The sequence below is a fragment of the Rutidosis leptorrhynchoides genome, chromosome 1, assembly GCF_046630445.1.
Source record: "Rutidosis leptorrhynchoides isolate AG116_Rl617_1_P2 chromosome 1, CSIRO_AGI_Rlap_v1, whole genome shotgun sequence".
Lineage (NCBI taxonomy): Eukaryota > Viridiplantae > Streptophyta > Magnoliopsida > Asterales > Asteraceae > Rutidosis > Rutidosis leptorrhynchoides.
In genome coordinates this window covers 255,721,566-255,740,856 of record NC_092333.1, presented here as the reverse complement: position 1 = coordinate 255,740,856, position 19,291 = coordinate 255,721,566, and the positions used below count along the sequence as shown (strand labels likewise).

The 19,291-nt window shown below is 35.0% G+C and overlaps 1 protein-coding gene across 1 annotated transcript; it reads right to left on the bottom strand.

Annotated features, from left to right (window-relative positions):
- Window positions 1–1,699: 1,699 nt before the first annotated feature.
- Window positions 1,700–4,838, bottom strand: LOC139897146 (uncharacterized). The gene is made up of 7 exons (XM_071879805.1): window positions 4,511–4,838; window positions 4,135–4,400; window positions 3,372–3,675; window positions 2,865–3,278; window positions 2,421–2,759; window positions 1,831–1,901; window positions 1,700–1,714 (listed from the first exon to the last, which is right to left on the bottom strand). Exons 1-7 carry the CDS (start codon window positions 4,836–4,838, stop codon window positions 1,700–1,702), a joined length of 1,737 nt encoding a protein of 578 aa, XP_071735906.1.
- Between the last annotated feature and the right edge of the window lie 14,453 nt (window positions 4,839–19,291).

The following is a 19,291-nucleotide window of genomic DNA, read 5'->3' as shown; positions in this document are numbered from 1 at the left end:
GTCTTTAATACTTTACTACTTGTTTCTCGCTTCTTGTTTAATTTCTAATTTAGGTTTGTATAATTGCACAAGTTTTAGTTGTTAGTTAATATCAATCAAAACCCCCTAATCAAACAAACCCTAGGACAATTATTAGTTTCAAATAACCAACTTACACCACTTCCCTTGGGACGAACTTGATAAGAATACTAACATTAAAGTGCTATAATAACCGGGTTTTAAGTGCTCGTTAGTTTCGTGTGCTTGATTGTAGTGTTTAAGTCAAATATAAATTTAGAGCGTAAAAAGATGTATTATAACGCATGCATCAATCATAAAATGAATACGAACCAAACTCGATATCGCAATATAAAATATGTATAATTGGAGCGATATCAAATCCGCTACACTTGAACCTTGCTTATCCTCAAGCAAATCTATCTTCAAATAATATCAACTTATGTAGAAGCAAACACACTCGGACAAGCCTTCAAAAAGTATAGAATCAAGACATACCAATATCATCTTCAAGAGCAATAAATCCATATCATGTAGTCTTTAACACAACAAGCATAAGGTTCAAGCATTCATTCAACACAATCTTCCAAAATCGAACTCGTAACTACCCAAAAGCTTCAATACCCCGAATTAAGAACACCACGTGCGGAACCAAGAAAAATTTGGCCTTATGGAAAACAAGACCTTTATAAAACCATTTTTGCATTTTAAGAACGGGAAAACTAGCTAAGTTTTTACACGAAACCAGTTTTTCTGAAATTTTAGGTTTTATTGTTATGTGCTTTCAAAGCCATTTGTGTATTGAGACAGCTGCATGGACAATTGTTATCCTGGTATATTATCTAGGATAAACTACTTCCCGGTTCAAAAACGATGAGATAACAATTGTCTAGGGCTCAAAAGTCGGTGTGCATACAAGCCTTCCCAGTTGTGGGATAGCCGCATGGGTAGTTGCCAACTCAATATATCACCGAAGTAAACTACCTTCCAGTTCGAAGGCGATGAGAAAGCAACTACCTTGGATGTAAATTTTTCGGGGGGTCTAGCGCACGAAACCTGAAAGACATTACTTTCAAACAATGGTCTTTTGAAACTCAACTTAACTTATAAGACTTTACTTACAAGTTTCGGAAGACTTTACTTCCTAGGAACAACATGGGAGGACTCGATTCTCCCGGAAGTGTTTAAACACTTGGTTAATTTTATTTAAGGTCCTTGGACCCCACTTCCCACGCATCTAGCTTTTATGCTAGTTTTAAGAAAATGTAGGAAGCGGATACTACATTCCCGTATTTAAAAGGGTACCATAGCTTTTGACTATGACGTGTGTTGTCTAGCAACACTAGCACGAAGCCATTGCTCTTCATCAAGAAGATAGAACATGTTGAAGCTCAAGGCTCCTCTTCCCACAGTATGATACATCAATGTAATACATCATGAAATCATGCATTAACCAATGTCAGTATGAAATGATGTGGATTAGGAAGTCTCCCACACCAAGTAAGATGAACATTCGGAAGACATGATTTCCTTTATGGATGTACTTGAATCATCCTACAATTTGGATTTTTTAAAATCATGGAAGACTTTGCTCCCTTATTTTTAACAAAAACCATTCAAAAAGTACAAAAAAATTTTCAAATTGGTAACAAATGTTCGCGAGGATTTATCCCCCCCCCACACTTAAGATCATGTAATGCCCTCATTTACATGAAATCTGATAATTAAAGATAAATTCGAGAGGACAATAGAGAAAAGGGAAAAATAAATAGAAACCCGGATTTTTAGATCCGGAGATCATGAAGAGACGGTGCACGATGGCGCTGAACTTACTGCCAGCATAAGAACATCGGTATCCACTCGAACATCAATCACACAACTATCATCAAATGCAATATAAGTCGCTGAACATAATGCCAGTCTTTGAAAATTAACAGCATGTGAATCATCATAACTTGCAAATAACATAAAAACCACGCATGCAAACGATGGGGTGGTACCACCGCGGTACCGAAACGCCCCATCAAAATATCCAAGTACATATTTTTACGAATATCAAATACAGTTATCCGAATTACAAACCAAAGAAATAAAAAAAATAGTCTCAAACAAACAACAAATAAAAGGAAAACACATTTTGGTCTGGAGCTGAATCGCGGTCGCGATTTGGGGTAATCCTGGTCGCGATCAACCTTGTATCTGGCAACCTTATATCTGGCACCCAATGTTCTGTCAATGAATCGCGGTTGCGACACCCTGTGTTGCGGCCGTGAGTCATTCCCTAGTTTGTTTTTTTTAAATGGGTTTTATGTTTTTAAAATGAATGCAACATAAATGAAAAGAATTGCTTACAAATTTTACAAGGTTGTGCAATGTTTATTCCGGAGTCGCGCACTCGACTCCTCTTCCTTCTCAACTAATACCTGGATGGTATGCGGTTCCATCCTTCAACCCACCGGAACCTTTAATCGAATCTATATACCCACTTGCATTTAATAACCAAACATCCGCCATCTTTGACTCCTTGGTCAACTTCCTAAGTTTTTCCTTTTCCTTCCTAGAAAGATTTGACGCCAATCTATTCCTAACATGCTCATCTTTCTCAAACATTAAATTCCTAACCCGATTATACAACTTCCTCTTGGATTTATCAATAACACTATCCTTGGGCGTATCAACAACAAGCTTTTCCTCTACAATTCCCCCACACTTATTCGGTTTGCTAGCTTCAGTTTCAACACTAGTAATTACATTCACAGAATCTACAGATGTGGGTGGTAGTTTAACACTAAACTTAGTCTGAACGCTTAAGATTTTACCCCTTTCCCTCAAAATCAATTAACAAGTTCTCCAGTTAGTAAATGCACCTGCAGTTGCTAAAAATGATCTACCTAAAACAATGGGTACAACCTTATCTTCTGGCATATCAACAACCACAAAGTTCGCTGGAAACTCTAATTCACCTATCTTAACCACCAAATTTTCAGCAATCCCTATAGGTTTACTACATGACTGGTTAACCAACCTAAATCCAGTATTAGTACACTTAAGTTCATTTAAACCCAAACGTGAATAAACAGACAACGGCATAAGATTGATACTCGCACCTGAATCAGTTAAACACCTAAAAATTTCAGAGTCATCAATCCTACAGGGCACTATGAATGACCCGGGATCACCTAACTTTGGTGGCATATCACTCTTTTCCAAAATAGCAGCACATTCCACTTCAAGAAACATGGAGGATGCCTGCTCATGCTCACCCTTCTTTGCCATTAAATCTTTTAAAAATTTTCCATAATTGGGCATACCTGCAAGAACATCAACCAAAGGTACATGCACACAAATATTATCATTATTATTAACTGACTTACAAACAGTGTCCTTTGGTTGCTGGGATGGAATAGCTCTTGGATATGGAATGGGCGTCTTGTAAACTTCCAATTTAGGTGAAGGTTTCACCTCCTCTTCCACTTCAATCTCATCAACACTAAACTCAGGAAACTCGGTAGTCTCCACACTCTTTACTTCAAAATCTTGATTATCCGAACTAGAAGAACTCCACGTCATCAAACTCATCAAGTAATTACCATACACGGGAGTTATATCACTGACTCGAATCCAACCATCTTCACCATTATGTGTATAAGTCGGTATTACCTTATCGGAACCATAGTCCTCAACACCAGAAATAGCATTAACTTACTAATAAGTAGAAACCTGAGGATCTTTATTCTTCACATCATTTCGGTTGTTATTAATCAAAATTGTTCAAGGCGTCCCATTGACATTCAAATTAGCTTGCGTATTCGAAGGGAGAGCACCCGGTTGTCTCTCCATTCGTGATTGAGCTATACGCCCTACATCCTGTTCCAAATTCTGTATCGAGGCCTGCTGACTTCTCACTTGTTGTTTTGTCTAATCACTATCTAGCCTCAAAGTCGTGATGCTTTCATCTGTATTTATAATAAAACTCCGCAATAACTCCTCAAGTGAAGGACCTTTATCCACATACGACTGATTTTGATTTTGATTAACGAACCCCGGTGGTTCATTCCTTTGATAACCCGAACTACCTCCTTGGAACTGATTATTATATTGATTACCCAAGTAGTTCACCTACTCTTCCATAGTTGCCTGATTACAATCCTTTGTAAGATGTGGCCCCTGACATAATTCACAACCAACTTTCATAGCATGCATCTCTTTAGTCATTAATTCCATCTGTCTTTTAACAGTTGCAAGTTGTGCTCTAACCGATGCAAGTTCATCACTAGTTTCGGTACTAGCGACATGAGAAGACCGAGAAAAATCCATCTCTTGATGCCAATCATATGAGTGTGTAGCGGTTTCTGAGATAAAGTTATTAGCTTCATCTGGTGTCTTTTTCATCAAAGAACCACCTGCAACAATATCGATTTCTTTCCTAGTCGGCACATTAACACCCTTAAAATGATTTGGACCTTATTAAAATTGTCCAACCCGTGTTGAGGTCAATTTCGAAGCATTTTACCAAACTGGGTCCAAGCATCATAGAGTGTTTCAATGGATTTCTGAACGAAGTGATTAATGTCACTCTGTAATTTCGCAGCCTTCGAAGCTAGAAAGAAATGCTGCAAAAACTTATCTTCCATTGTAGGCCAACTATCAATTTCATCCTCGGGCAATGATTTTAACCAGTCCTTGGCATCGTCGTTCAAAGACCATGGGAAAACCCTCAAATAAATAAATGTATCCGTAACTTGAGCAATTTTGAACAAATTATAGATGCTTTTGAAGTTTCTAAGATGCTCGAATGCATCCTCCTTCGGTGTACCCCTGAACTGGAATTGATGAGTCATCATATTTAAAATCTACCCCTTAACTTCAAAATCTTTATCAACTACCGATTGGGTAATGGAATGTCCATTACCAGCCCTCGTGGCTTTCATCATCGCTTCCATGGATTGACCTCTCGCTGGTTCACCCATTTTAACCTCTTCCTTAATATACTCAAAATCTGAAATAACCTTCGGCGATTTCTTGCTCAACTTTAGCTTTGCTGCATGTATGATAAACTCTAGACGGTTCTAGAGTTATTAGTACCTAACCTGCAATCACACCACAACAAAACCAAAGCGTAAAATTAAAAATAAAATAACAGAAAAGTAACTTTCGTGAAAACAAGTTCCCACGAAAGGATCGAATAACTAAAAGCTTTTAAAATCCTAAGACACACCGCTCCCCGGCAGCGGCGCCAAAAATTTGATATGCGTAAAACACACCTAATCTTATTGTAATATGATTACGAATTCGTTCACATGGAGCAGCGTTTAAGATTTTAAGACTGATAATTATTCTGAAGATTTATGTTGTAAAATGAGAGTTTCAATAAACTAATAACGCGAATATAAATAAAACGAATAACCAAATGGACGAAGCAGTGTTCACTCAGATGATTCACTAGTGACGTGGATTGTTTTTTCAATTAAAACCGATTAAATGTACGATAAGTTATAATTCAATTATTCAAACTTGACTAACTCACATTAATCTCATTCGAAACTTGACTAACTACATGACTGTGCTATCAAATTACCAATTAGTTACCATTCACACTCACATGTAAATGTCTAAATCTCCTAAGAGTTGAAGCATAATCCGTTTATCACTAATAAACTCACATAAACTAGGTAACAACTTATGTAATTAAAGTAAAGTAACCAATTTGCACAATAATGGATCTTTTGGTTGAACACAATAACCATTAATCAATTAGATTCAGCTATTAAGATTTGATTCGAATTAAAATCACTTAAAATCCTAACTACAAAGATCACTCAATGTAATTATCACGATTATGATGCAAACCTACCATTCAATTACCGATTAGTTCCTTAATACAATCACTTGAAATCAAAGCCCTAATCGTCTAGATCACTAAAAGTGTTGAAGTACATGTTATCTACCATCAATTATATCACAATAACTAATTGATAACATATATAATTGAATTAAAGTAGAAAGCATGCAAAATAGTGGGTCTTTGATCAAACTTAAATAAACTAATCAGTCAAACATTAACTCCATGAAATAAAGAACAATCCAACAATCAAAAGCTATTACATCTGAGCAAACACTAAGGGTTTTAGCCAAACATGATCATAAAATCAAACAAACAATGGAAACAATATGAATTCATAGTTTTATCACTAAAAGAGATGAAATCTAGAGTACCAACGATGTTGTAATGATCCAATCTTCAATCCTTGATGAACGCCCTTTAGATTTGGTGAAGAATGGCTTTAAAACTTCTAAAAATGACTCTTCTAGCCTCTGGATTTGTCCCCAATCGATACCCTAAAGTTGGGGTTAAATAGGGGTATTTAAAGATGGAAATTCGAGAGTCTGACAGCCCTGAATCGCGACCTGAATAGCAGAATTGTGACCGGGATACATTGATGTTCGAAAACTACAATTTTCTGTCTCCGGATCGCGGCCGCGATGTGCCATTCACGACCGCGATGTGTACATCATCTGAATAGTAGTTTTAGTTCTTGATTATCGTAGAGCTCTGAGTTACAGATGTCTGTGCTTTAGATTATCCTTTTTTGAGTCCGTATGCTCAAGTTATGGCAAAAACGGTGGAGGCGCGCAAACCAGAATTTAAACCTTCTTCAACATCCATATTTTTAGCTCCAAAACTCTTGTAAATACCAAGAATACTTCCAAAATATTACTTGAACCAAAAGGAAATAAACTTTATAAAAACCTCATTATATCTTCAAATTTCACAAAATGAATACGAACCGAACTCGATATCACAATATAAAATATATATAATTGGAGTGATATCAGGAAGTCATGTCTCCCGAATGTCGCATTACTTGGTGTGGGATGCTTCCTAATCCACACCATTTTATATTGACATTGGTTGTCTCATCATTTCACGATGTTTCAACCGATGTATCATACCGTGGGAAGAGGAGTCCCGAGCTTCACAATGTGCTTTCATTTTTAGGAGCAATGGCTTCGTGCTAGTGTTGCTAGACAATACACGCCATAGCCAAAAGCTATGGCACCTTTTTTTGATCAATTATGGAGGGTTAGTTTCTACTTCTTACCCTTTCTCAATATAAGTATAAAGCTTGTTATGTGGGAAGTAGCTGAGTGAATAAAAGCTATAAGCTTTGACACTCTCTGGAGATTCGAGTCCTTCCATGTCTCGTTTTGGATATCAAGTCTTCCAAACTTGGAAGTAAAGTCTTCCAAGTATCGCAAAATAGACCCACCGTTAATCTCACACCCAAAGTAGTTACTTCTCCATCGCTATTAACACCAAGTAGTATGTTTACCAGAGAAATAGCTACCCGAGCGGCCATCCCACCACCGGGGTGGCTTGTATGCACACAACCTTATGAGCCCATGATATCTTTATCTCATATCCTTCAATACAAGAAGGTAGTTCACTTTTGTGATATACCGGGGCATTAGCTATCTGTGTTGTTGTCCCAAAAGTGGGATGGCTTTGGAATGCACAAAGCCTGAAAGCAAAATTTTCAAAAAACTTGTCTTGTTTCACAACTTGACTCGTTTTCCCTTTCTCAAGATGAAAAATGGTTTTTTTAAAAAAGCCTTATCTTCCTTAAGGCTTAAACATTTTCTTGGGTAACTCATGTAATTTGGCGCTCCATTACATCGAGGTAAAGATTTTGGGAAATTCTTGATCGCTAGTGGTGATGAAAGTGGGGTATGAAGTTGAAGTTTATGCTTGTGATGGTTTGAAGAATGCTCCTAGAAAGATTTATACTAAAAAGCTTGAATCTTGATATGATTACTCTTAAATTGCAAAATCTTGTGGATATTTGAGCCTTTCTAGAGAGATTGTTGTTTTATCATTTGTTTTGAAGATGTATGAAGACGTGTAGATTTTTAGCCTAGGCTTGAATTTGTTTGAATTAAGGATGCTTGAAGATTTGGTGCTTGATTTGGAGAAGTGGTGTATCTTTTGAGGTTCAATTGAAGATATGGTCAAGGATTGCCACCCCCACCATTGCCCCGTTTGATGAATCGATGAAGTGAAGTTGTTTGAAGCATTGAGTTAAGTCTTTGCTAGTTTGTTGAAGAAGAAGAGATTATGCTTGGTCCTTAGCAAATGCAAGCATTTGGAGATCATTCTAGCCATCAAAGTGCACATTCATGAAGGTATCAATTGTTGCCCAACTATTGCACTTTGGATTTGATCATTTATTTCTCTTTATCTCCAAGACTTGTTTATTGTTATGCTTGCTTGAGGACAAGTAAGGTTCAAATGTAGGGGGTTTGATATTGCTCATCCACACTATGTTTCTCACGCAATATCTACCTCATTTTACTCGGTTTTCGTTTCCAAAGTGCTCAAAAAGTTATGACCTTGGGTTTAATCGCGTTCTGAGTACTATGGCAGTTCTAAGTGTAAATTTAGTGTAAAATTGACCAAAGTGTGCAAATGTATCAAGAAAACTTCAAAGTGCTGGAATTGGCAACAAGAACGACGTTCATGTATCTCCGAACGTCATTCCAGCATTAAGAACGGTGTTCCAAAGCCAAGAACAACGTTCTACCTGGGAATATATAAAGGAAATGGAAACAGAAAAAGTGGGCATTTAGAGCATGATTCAGGAACGACGTTTGTAGCATTCAAGAATGGCATTCCCCATTATGACCCCAGGAATGACGTACCTAAAAAAGGAACGATGTTCCTCTGTTGGGCAGTTTTTGTGAAGTATAAATAGAATGAGATGAGAGTTTTCTCATAACTTGGGAGAGAATAGAATAGTAAATTCGTGGTGGCTTAGGAGATTAGGGTTTGATAGTTAGATTATTGAGTTTCTCATCAAGTTTTCATCATTTCTTTCATTCTACATCAAGGACTTGGAGATTGAATCAATATCTAGGGCATGTTCTTCATCATCTTCATCTAGCTTTATTGTAATTTTCATAAATTTGGTACAATCTACTCTTGTTTATTGATTAATGATGTTTAAATTTACTCTTATTACTTGTATTGATCTTGTTCTAGCCATGATTGGCTAGATTTTATTATGTACACTTGTTTATGAAGCTTGATAGCTAAGGATTGCTCATATTTATGTTATTGATTGTGTTTGGATGAATCTATGAGTTGATGATTGTGAATTATTGTTAGAATTAGCCAACACTTAGGTGATCTAAACAATCAAATTGGGGCTTTCAAGGGATTGAGGTCTTGGTTTGGATTGATTTTCAATTGGTCCTTAGTCAAAATAGTGAAGTTTAATTTTCTTAAGGGATTTCGATTATTGAAAGGGTTTTAGGGGACTTCAACCTAGGCTAAGTACTAATGATAATTGCATGATTCAACTAGATCTATTGATATAAGCTTGTGGGAATTTGCAAGTATTGATTGGATCATAAGAACATCTAGTAGGGATACTAGCATAAGTTTGAATACAATTATATCTTAAGTGAACAATAGAACAATCTGAATACTTCAAGTAGATTAAGAAAGTGTGCATGCTTTTAATATTGATATTTACTTAATCATTTCTAGTTCTTAGTTAAATTTGCAATTGTTTTCTTTAATATCTCAAATATATGATAACAGTACAAAATTATAAGTAAAATAATTAATAATGTAATTAACGATAATACACATGTTAACACGTATACAGTTATATTGTTCATACACTATCATGTATAGAATTCTTTTATCACAGATCTTAATTATTTTTATTATTTAGTTAAAATAAATAACAATAATTATAATAAAAATATAATTATTATTTTTAATGTTTATTAAGCAAAATTTGATTCTTATAACTATATAATTATTATTATGTTAATTTTTTATTTATTAGATATAGTGATTATCTTATCTTTTAAATATTTGTCATGAGCGGTGATTATTTCATTGCATGATTCTTATTTGTTTAAATAATTAATTAAGTAAATAAAATTAGTAATAATTTAATATTAAAGAGAAAATAATCACATATATGATAAGGGATCAAATTAGATAATTAAATTAGTACGCAAGTTTTTAATTTTTCAAATTAGATAATTGTTTTTTAACTAATTTATTGATATATATATATATATATATATATATATATATATATATATATATATATATATATATATATATATATATATATATATATAATTGGTATTTATGTGATAAGGGTATACTGGTATAATTAATAAAAGTTGACTTTGTTGGTTGAATGTTGGTTAATGGACTAACTGACAAAGTTAAGTATGATGCTTAACCAAAGAATATGTTTTGATGATGACACATACATATGCGTAGGTGATGATCGACGTCTTAACATAAAACACGTAAGTTCACTAATCCATACTTGATCTTGCAAATGAGCAAGTCAAACAAAATTTATAGAATGAAAATAAAGATCATTGAAGTACACGGTCAAAGTACGGTCGACCGTATACTTAGCCGTAGAAGACAGACTGAATCTGCAACGCAGTTTTGCAAAAACAAGTTGCACGGTCGCCACCACGGTCAACAATAGTGCGACCGCAGAATTCTCTGTCACCATTTTTGATCAAATTTAGTTTGACTACTTCCCGACATCTATAATTCATGAAACCTTTCTCAACACGCTTAGAATAGATGCCCCCTCCATACTCAATTGAGTTTTGGTCATAAAAACACTAATCTTGGTTAATTACGCTTAATTACATATTAATGACAATTAACCATAATTAGGCATAACACATAAGTGTTAATCAATAACTTGTGATCTTAAAACTTGTCTAGACATTCTTAGGATGATCACCAAGTACCAACACACATATGCTAATGTCACAAGAACACTAATTACAATTAAATATTACTTAGTGACAAATTAAGGCTAAATGAAGAACAATATTTTTAAGTATAACTAGTAAAGACTTGTAATCCTAAAATACACTTAGATACATTTAGGATGGTCACCAAGTCCCAACTAGAGATTGCTCTTCCCTTGTGCATGTGTTGGACATTAATGTGTGCTTACACAATAATCATGCAATATGTTATATTGCAAGTAAGCTTGCAAAAGCTTAAACCATAGTGTTGTGCAAATATCCATATGATTAATTTTAGAATAACTATCTCTTGTTATGTGTGAGTATTACTTGCTACTTGCTAATATGTTTAATACTCATCAATTTGTCAACTTGATTAACATGCTTGCTATGTGTTATTAGCTAGAATACTAGGATTCAAATAACTAGTTTACTTCAATGAATTAAGTGTAAAATGGTTTACAAAAGAATAATGGTCAATAATTTATTTGGTCTTGTCTAAGTAACACATTGTGTAACATGTCCAAGTATGACTTAACATTGATGTCTTTACACACTTAATGTATGATTTAGAAAGACATCATCCAATAAAACTCTACTTAGTCTTAAAATGAATATGACTTGTGATTAATTGAAACTAGGAAGTTAATGACATGTTGACTAGTCTTTAGGATTGAACCAAATGCATTAATGAACCTAACTAAGTCTTGACCAAACTGAGATTACCCAAAATGTCAATCAAGACACTTCTCCAAGAATGTTGGATTTACCACATTTGGAGTGTTATGTCATTTTTCACTCAATAAGACCAAATCTCACACACTTAATGCATAAAGTACTTGTATAGGATATTGGGTTACTTTTGCAGGTGCAAGATGGAGTAAAGATTCTAAAATGTGATGTTCAAATCTGAGTCAAACGGCTATACAACGGATACATATTTTGGACTGGGGTAAGCACGGTCGAACCACGGTCGACCGTGCCTGTGACCGTGTGACATCGGCTAGTTTTTGAATCTCACTATAAATAGCAACCATTGAAGTGCATTTGAAGCTGACCCTCTTGCATATTTCAAAGGCTTATTTCCAGAGATCACAAGGTCTTTAATTACTACTCAAATCTTGTGTCTTCATGCAAAATTGTTTTTTACATCCACCCGAACCACTATAAATCCTTGTGTCTATGTTTTTTACATTACTTTGCTTATCATTTTGAACATATAACCACACACATCAACTTTGAGTTGAATTGATTGATCATAGTTAATCAAATTTGGTAATCAATTGAAAAGGTGTTAAAAACATATTAAGTAACTATTCACCCCCCTCTAGTTACTTACAGACTTCATGTGTCATATATTTGTAAATATATCTTTTAAGTTTGATCTTATGATTCTCATTCAAAATTGTTTTTTTAATCTAAGGGTTATTCTTTTTTCATGTGATTTTTCGATCAATATGATTTGGTAATATTGACTTTGTTATAATATATAAGAATATATAAAAATAATAAAATAATAAAAGAAAATATACTCTTAAATAAAATTTGAGTATAATTCTAAAGAAAGTAGTACAAAATTTATTGAATTTTATTATTTTATTACTTAGATTATATATATATATATATATATATATATATATATATATATATATATATATATATATATATATATATTGGGTGAGGAACCATGGAGAACTAGAGGGTATAGAGAACCGAGAGAACCAGACAGCCTAACCTTCATCTGCGTGTAGATTGATTCAATCTGCGTGCAGACTGACCTTCATCTGCATGCAGATTGACTCAATCTGCGTGCAGATTCAACTTATTTTTGTGTGCATATTGATCGAAAAGATAGAATCACACATATGACCTTCAATCTATGTACAGATTGAACTCAATCTATGTGCAGATTGAACTCAATCTGTACACAGATTGAGTTCATCTACAAAATTCACCTACTCAACTCGAATGTGCAGATTCTTAAATCAATCGAATTAATGTTTGAAACTGATGTTACCTTGTTCTAATACCAGCGACTAGAAGAGTTTATGAAGGAATCAAGGTCTGAAAACAACTAAATCGTAAAAATCAAAGTTGCAGTTCATCTTCATCATTCGTTCACTGTTCATCAAGAATTGAAGAATTCGCTGATGATTTGGAGTATAATCCTTCAAGGAAGTTGATAATCGTTGCCTTAGGATCTTGTTTCAATCGATTTTAACTTTCAATTTAATTTTTTTTTTTTATGTCTGGTAGAATCGTGTACAGGTTCGCTGGGTTCTCTCCTATGGAGAGTTCTCTCAGGATCCCTTCACTATATATATATATATATATATATATATATATATATATATATATATATATATATATATATATATATATATATATATATATATTATATATATTACATTTGTATACTTGCTCTAACATAAAATAAAACTAAACTAAACTACTCCGTAAATAAGTTTTGATAAGCCTATAAAAAAATTGCACGAAATCGCAGCGAAGAAAGTGCTGCAATGAAACCACGTGAATCTCGAAATTGTTTATCACTAAAAGACAGTGTTCACACTTATACACACGCTGCATGTGATTGTACCTGAATGTTGTAAACTAAATTAAAGTTGTGCCCTTTGTATGTCCGTACGCTTTGTTAATCTATAATAACTTTATATTCTTTCTGAAAGGTAGGTATTTGTATTAATAAAAAATTATTGTAAGAAGCTAGCATATACAACACCAAATGATCAGGAACACTAACATAAACATCCAACAAAACTAAAAACTCACAACACGAACACACTTACCCCGCAAAACTACGAACCCGAGCAAATAACTTTAAAACGATACTATTATACCAAGAAAATGTAATGCGAAACACGAATGAGTATAAGGCATGAACCAATAAACGAATCAATCATATTAGGATTCTGAATCCGACATGAAAAATCTTCATCATCCTCCTCCTTTTCTTCCTCCATATTCATCATCACATTGAACGATCAAAGACCTAATTTAAATATCTTGGAGATTTAATAGATTTTAAAATTGTGAAGTAGAAATAAGATTTTGATGTTTGGTGATTAGATTTGTTCCTCTGGTAAGATTTGGAATTTGGGACCTGGGGTGACGAATTTTAATAAAATCCGTTAATGATTTGGACTCCCCATGATAATTTGGCATACTACGCGGATCCCTCACTTAGCACGGTGACGAAATTAGGACTGAAAAATGTCATTAGGGATTAAATTGGGACACATTTACGCTATTAAGAATGAAAAATGCAGTTTTTAAAATACATGGATGAAAAGGGCAAAAATGAAAAAATATAGGGACGATTTTGGTAATTTTGTCATATATAGTGGCTAAGTGGGGATAAGCAAAATCAAAGATTTTTTTTAATTTTTTGAGATTCATAAATCTGCATCAAAATGCTCTCATAATTTATATATTTATAAGTAAAAAACATTCGAAATCGTTAAAAAATCAATGATGAATGATAATAATCGTGAACCGGTGTCCCACGAGAGATAGCACAACACCGACTAAATGTGAACCCAAACGTTACACCCGTCGTCCAGAAGAAACGAGCAATGGCTTTCGAACGAAGCAAATTTCTGGACGATGAAGTATAGAGGTTAGTCGATGCAGGGATAATGAAGTAGGTGAAATATCAAACATGGGTAGCCAACCTAGTAATGGTAAAAAAAGGCAGACGGCACATGGCCATGTGCATCGACTACACAAATATCAATAAAGCTTGTCCAAAATACAACTACCCCATGCCGGAGATCGAGTGGAAAGTTGAATCCTTCGCGGGTTTCAGGTTCAAAAGCTTCCTGGACGCGTACAGAGGTTACCAACAAATACCAATGGAAGAAATTGATGATGATCAAGCATAGAATAATCGGGTCGGGTTCCATCCATGCTTGACATCAATAGAGGGGGATTTAAGGGTCAATTGGGTTTAACTCTCCGGTCCGGAGTACCGTGAATAACCCCTTACGAGATGCGGATCTCAACAGGGGTGGTTAAACATATACCCACCATCGGCGGGTATACCGGTCAGCGATGGCTCGCGCTAAGTTGTAGGTTTTATGTTCATGGAACGTTACCTGTATATCGAGGATATCTAGTGAAAGGCTATAAGTCCGGTAGCGCGGGTATAGTTTCACTATGCGCTGCTGCACTTTAGGGTATATGTGTAAAAGTGAATTCTGGAGATGCCCTATGTTGTGGATGAAGTCCTGTATTTATAGGGTAATCTTTCTTGTCTTCTATTGCCACGTAATAAGGTTAAAAGGATCGTGGCCTGCCAATAGTACATCTTCGAGCAAGCTGGTCTGACAAAAGCAAAAAGTTTTCTTGTCGGACCTGACCTTTTGTATGCCAGGTGTCCTCTGCCAGCTACAGCATCGCCTGACATGTGGATGCTGCCAATTCGCGCGGGTGGGATTTACGCCATGGTTGTGAATATAGCGCTATATGCCTTAGCGCGCACCTTTGTAAATCCTTATGGCGATGCTGTTTGATGCGCTACACGAGCTAATCGGGTAGCGTATCATTAAGTCCCAACAGTTCAACTTGTAACCATTGTTCATCTATTCTTTTCCACGCGCCTCCGCTTTCTTCTAATATTTCAACAAAATATTTTTTGTCCTGCTGCATTAAATGCAAAGAAATCGATGCAACGTTTGTCAGTTGCTACAGTTGTCATTCCGCCGTTTTCGCCGCCCTCGGTTACCTCGTACTCTTTCATTTCCATATTGCGACACGTGGCTCCATCTCTGCCTTCCATTTTTTAACCGCCCTTTTTCAACTTTTCTTGAGGCCTCTTCCGTGTTTTTACTCCCCTATAAATACCTCATAATCATCTATTTCAGTTTTTACTTCAGCTGTGCTTTCTTATCCTGCGTAAATCTTATCGGCTTATTACTTCGACTTTGCTTCTTTAGCTTTTTCAGGTTAGCACGCGCTTAGTTTCTTTTCTTACGATCTATTGAATTACTTGTTAACAGATGGCGTCTTCTTCGTCTACTTCTGAGCATCCAAACAGCGAGGTTATTAGGTCTATTATGACAAAGCGCAAAATCGCGCTGTTGGTGGATTGGTAGCCACCTTTGTCCGATTTGAATCCTATAGTGCCCTTGCCTGACCAGCGCGCGAATGACGTTATTGACAGTAAGGTTACCGTTTGTCACGACCCGGAAAATTTCGACTAATTTTAAACCAAACTCTCGATACGATAGTGTAATTTCAACACGATAAGCAAAGTCTGTTAGGTTGAGTCTCAAAATTTTTGAACTGTTTCATGTATTCAATCGACCTTCGACTGTTCTCGACAATTCACGAACAATTGATTGTAAATAAATATGTGTGTGTATATATATATGTGATTTCGAATTTATTTAGTAAACGACGGTGACACTCATCTATCATTCGTTCGATATTAAACGAGTTAAAAACATACTTATGAGAATTTAAAAATAAACGTTGGTCTATGATTAGGTGATATAAATTTTAGGCTTGTTAAAAATATATTAAGTTAAGTTTTAATACTCCGTACATTTTAATTGGGATTGAGCGCCGTTAATCAATCAACTTTTTATGATTGATTTTACACCCTAAAAGACCGAAATAAATAATTATACTTAATATAAAATTTTGGGATTTTTCTGAGAATTTTTATCCGGCACTCATTAACAACGGAGTACGATACACTCTTCAAGGGAAAACCGTCGGTAGAAAATGCCAACTAAGTGGCTGCCTTACTGTTTTAGATTGAAATCTTTTTCTATGCACGATCTAATCATATGATAATTACATTACTATTAATTATTCTATTATATAGTGCATTTACACGTGTTATATATATATATATATATATATATATATATATATATATATATATATATATATATATATATATATATATATATATATGCATACAATTCATGAACTTAATCACCACTCAAGTCACCAATTACACACAACATTATTACTGCAAATTCTATTTATGATTTCTGGTTCAGTACAATCTCAAACCCATTATCTTTTAGCCATCGAACACTCGCGTTTTCCTTTGCTTCTTTTTCTTGTTGAACTCAAGCACCCCAACACCACTCTCTTTGTGTTCTTCTCCTTCTTTTCCTTAGATAATCGACCAACATATTGATCACCCAATATTGTCACCCCTCACCTTGCACTACTACCTACAACATCGACCCTAATCATCATCATCGTCACAAACAATACACAGCCTTTACGACCCCCATCTCAACTTCAAACCATCACCAAACACCTATCTATCTCTCTCACTATTTTTCTGTTTCAAATGACAAACGACTATTAAATCCATCATCAAGTAAGTCTTGGTTGCAGCTCCTGTTCTACTACGTTGAAGTTATACAACCATCTTAAATCACCATTAACGCCACCAATATACTTACTGTCATCCGTTTTATTTTTTTTTAGTTTGTCCGGAAACCAACCAAACAAACCGCCATCACCTCTGTTTTTCTTTATCTTCTTTTGTTTATGTATCATTCGATCACCACACAAACCATCAATAAACCACCCTACACCGCCACCTTCCTTCTTGCTTTACTATATCGTGAAACCCACTTCCAGCATTTCGATTAACCAACAATTACCATAAAAGTTACATATTCTGCAATTTTTTTCTGTTTACACCGAGCCTCAATAATCACCATGGAAACTCATCACCGCCATCAAAAGTTGCTGCTGTAGCAGCTGTACAACACACTTATATAACCACCACAAGATACCAAAAACTTATATATATTTTTTCTCCTCTGATTCCTGCTGCCGTTCTCTAAACTTCCTCTTCTTCTGTCTTGATTCCTTCGTGCACCTCACAAATCCACCACCAAATTTCCTTTTGTTTAGTGCTATGGCTGTCGGGTTTTATAACAAAAGAAAATGAGTAGAACATGTGCACTCCCTAAAAAGTTGTCAACTTGAATACCCTTAATATTATTATACAGCATTTATAAATTGCAAAAGGTACTAGTGGTCGACCAAAACAAATGCAAACAAACCCCACATTTTTTTTACAAATATATGGGTATTCCCATGTGCCACATACCACTACCAAAAAGTTAAAAGAATAAAGATGCAGTTGGAATTACCATAACTACTACGTTTTTTATTTATTTATGTTTTAACTTTGATAACACACAAGTGGGTAATGAAGACCCCACTCAAAAACCTAATATGATACGGGGTATCTGTTTGTTTTTTTTAAAGCCATCGAATGATTAATTTAAAGAGAGCCATGAATTGCTCTAGAAATTGGGTCCCTAATTGCTAATTGGATTGGTGTATAACGGGTTTATTAAATTATTGAGTGGCTACGCAAGAAAGGAGAAGCTTTTTAATATTTTAAATTTTTTTTTTTTTTACCTAAACAATAACGTGGATTTTCACTGAAGTATATTACATCGGAAGTTTTAAACGAACTGGACTGGTTTACTTAATTTGGCCGATTATGATATGAGCTTGATAATTGGGCCGAGAGCTCTTATATTGATAATTGGGCCGAGATATAATTGTACTTTGGGGCCGAATTAATAGAGTTGGGTCGGATCTTATGAGGAAGAAAATGAAACAAAAGGAAACGAATACTGGTTATATATTTTTAAGCGTCGATTTAAAACAGAAAAGCTACAACAGTGTAATGGTTAAGGGGTTGTTCGGGTTAGCGTAAGGTCACGGGTTCGAGCCCAGGCGGTGACAATTTGTTTTTAAATACGGTTCTTTCAAAGGTTCGTGAATCTGAGGCCAACCCTACAATTGTTCAATGTCGTAATATGTATTTTTACTACAAAATACAGTATGGTGAGTTTCATTACTCCCTTTTTATATATATTTTTGGGCTGAGAATACATGCGCTGTTTTTTTAAATGTTTTACGAAATAGGCACAAGTACTAAAAATAATTCTATGTGGGTTTAAACCAGAAATATACACTTAGCTTGGTAACATTAAACTACTTGTCTATGTACGGTAGGCGCGAATCCTAAAGAATAGATCTATTGGGTCTGACAAACCTCATCCTGACTATGGGATGCTTTAGTACTTCGAGGTTATTTTAAACACACCTGATCTGGTGTACTTCAGAGGGTAAAACATGAACGTTAAGGCTTGTTACCGGGTGCCTACAACTTATAGAATACTTTTATACACTTGCGAGTGTACATATATTTATAAACGGAAATCTTGTGGTCTATTAATATATTGAAATGATTGTTATGATAAACCTATGAACTCACCAACCTTTTGGTTGACACTTTTAAGCATGTTTATTCTCAGGTATGAAAGAAATCTTCCACTGTGCATTTGCTCATTTTAAAGATGTTACTTGGATTCATTCATGGCATATTTAGGTCAGTGCCTCGCAATGGGACCAGATGTTGATGACTTCGTCCAGATGGATTAGGACGGGTCGCTACAGTTGGTATCAGAGC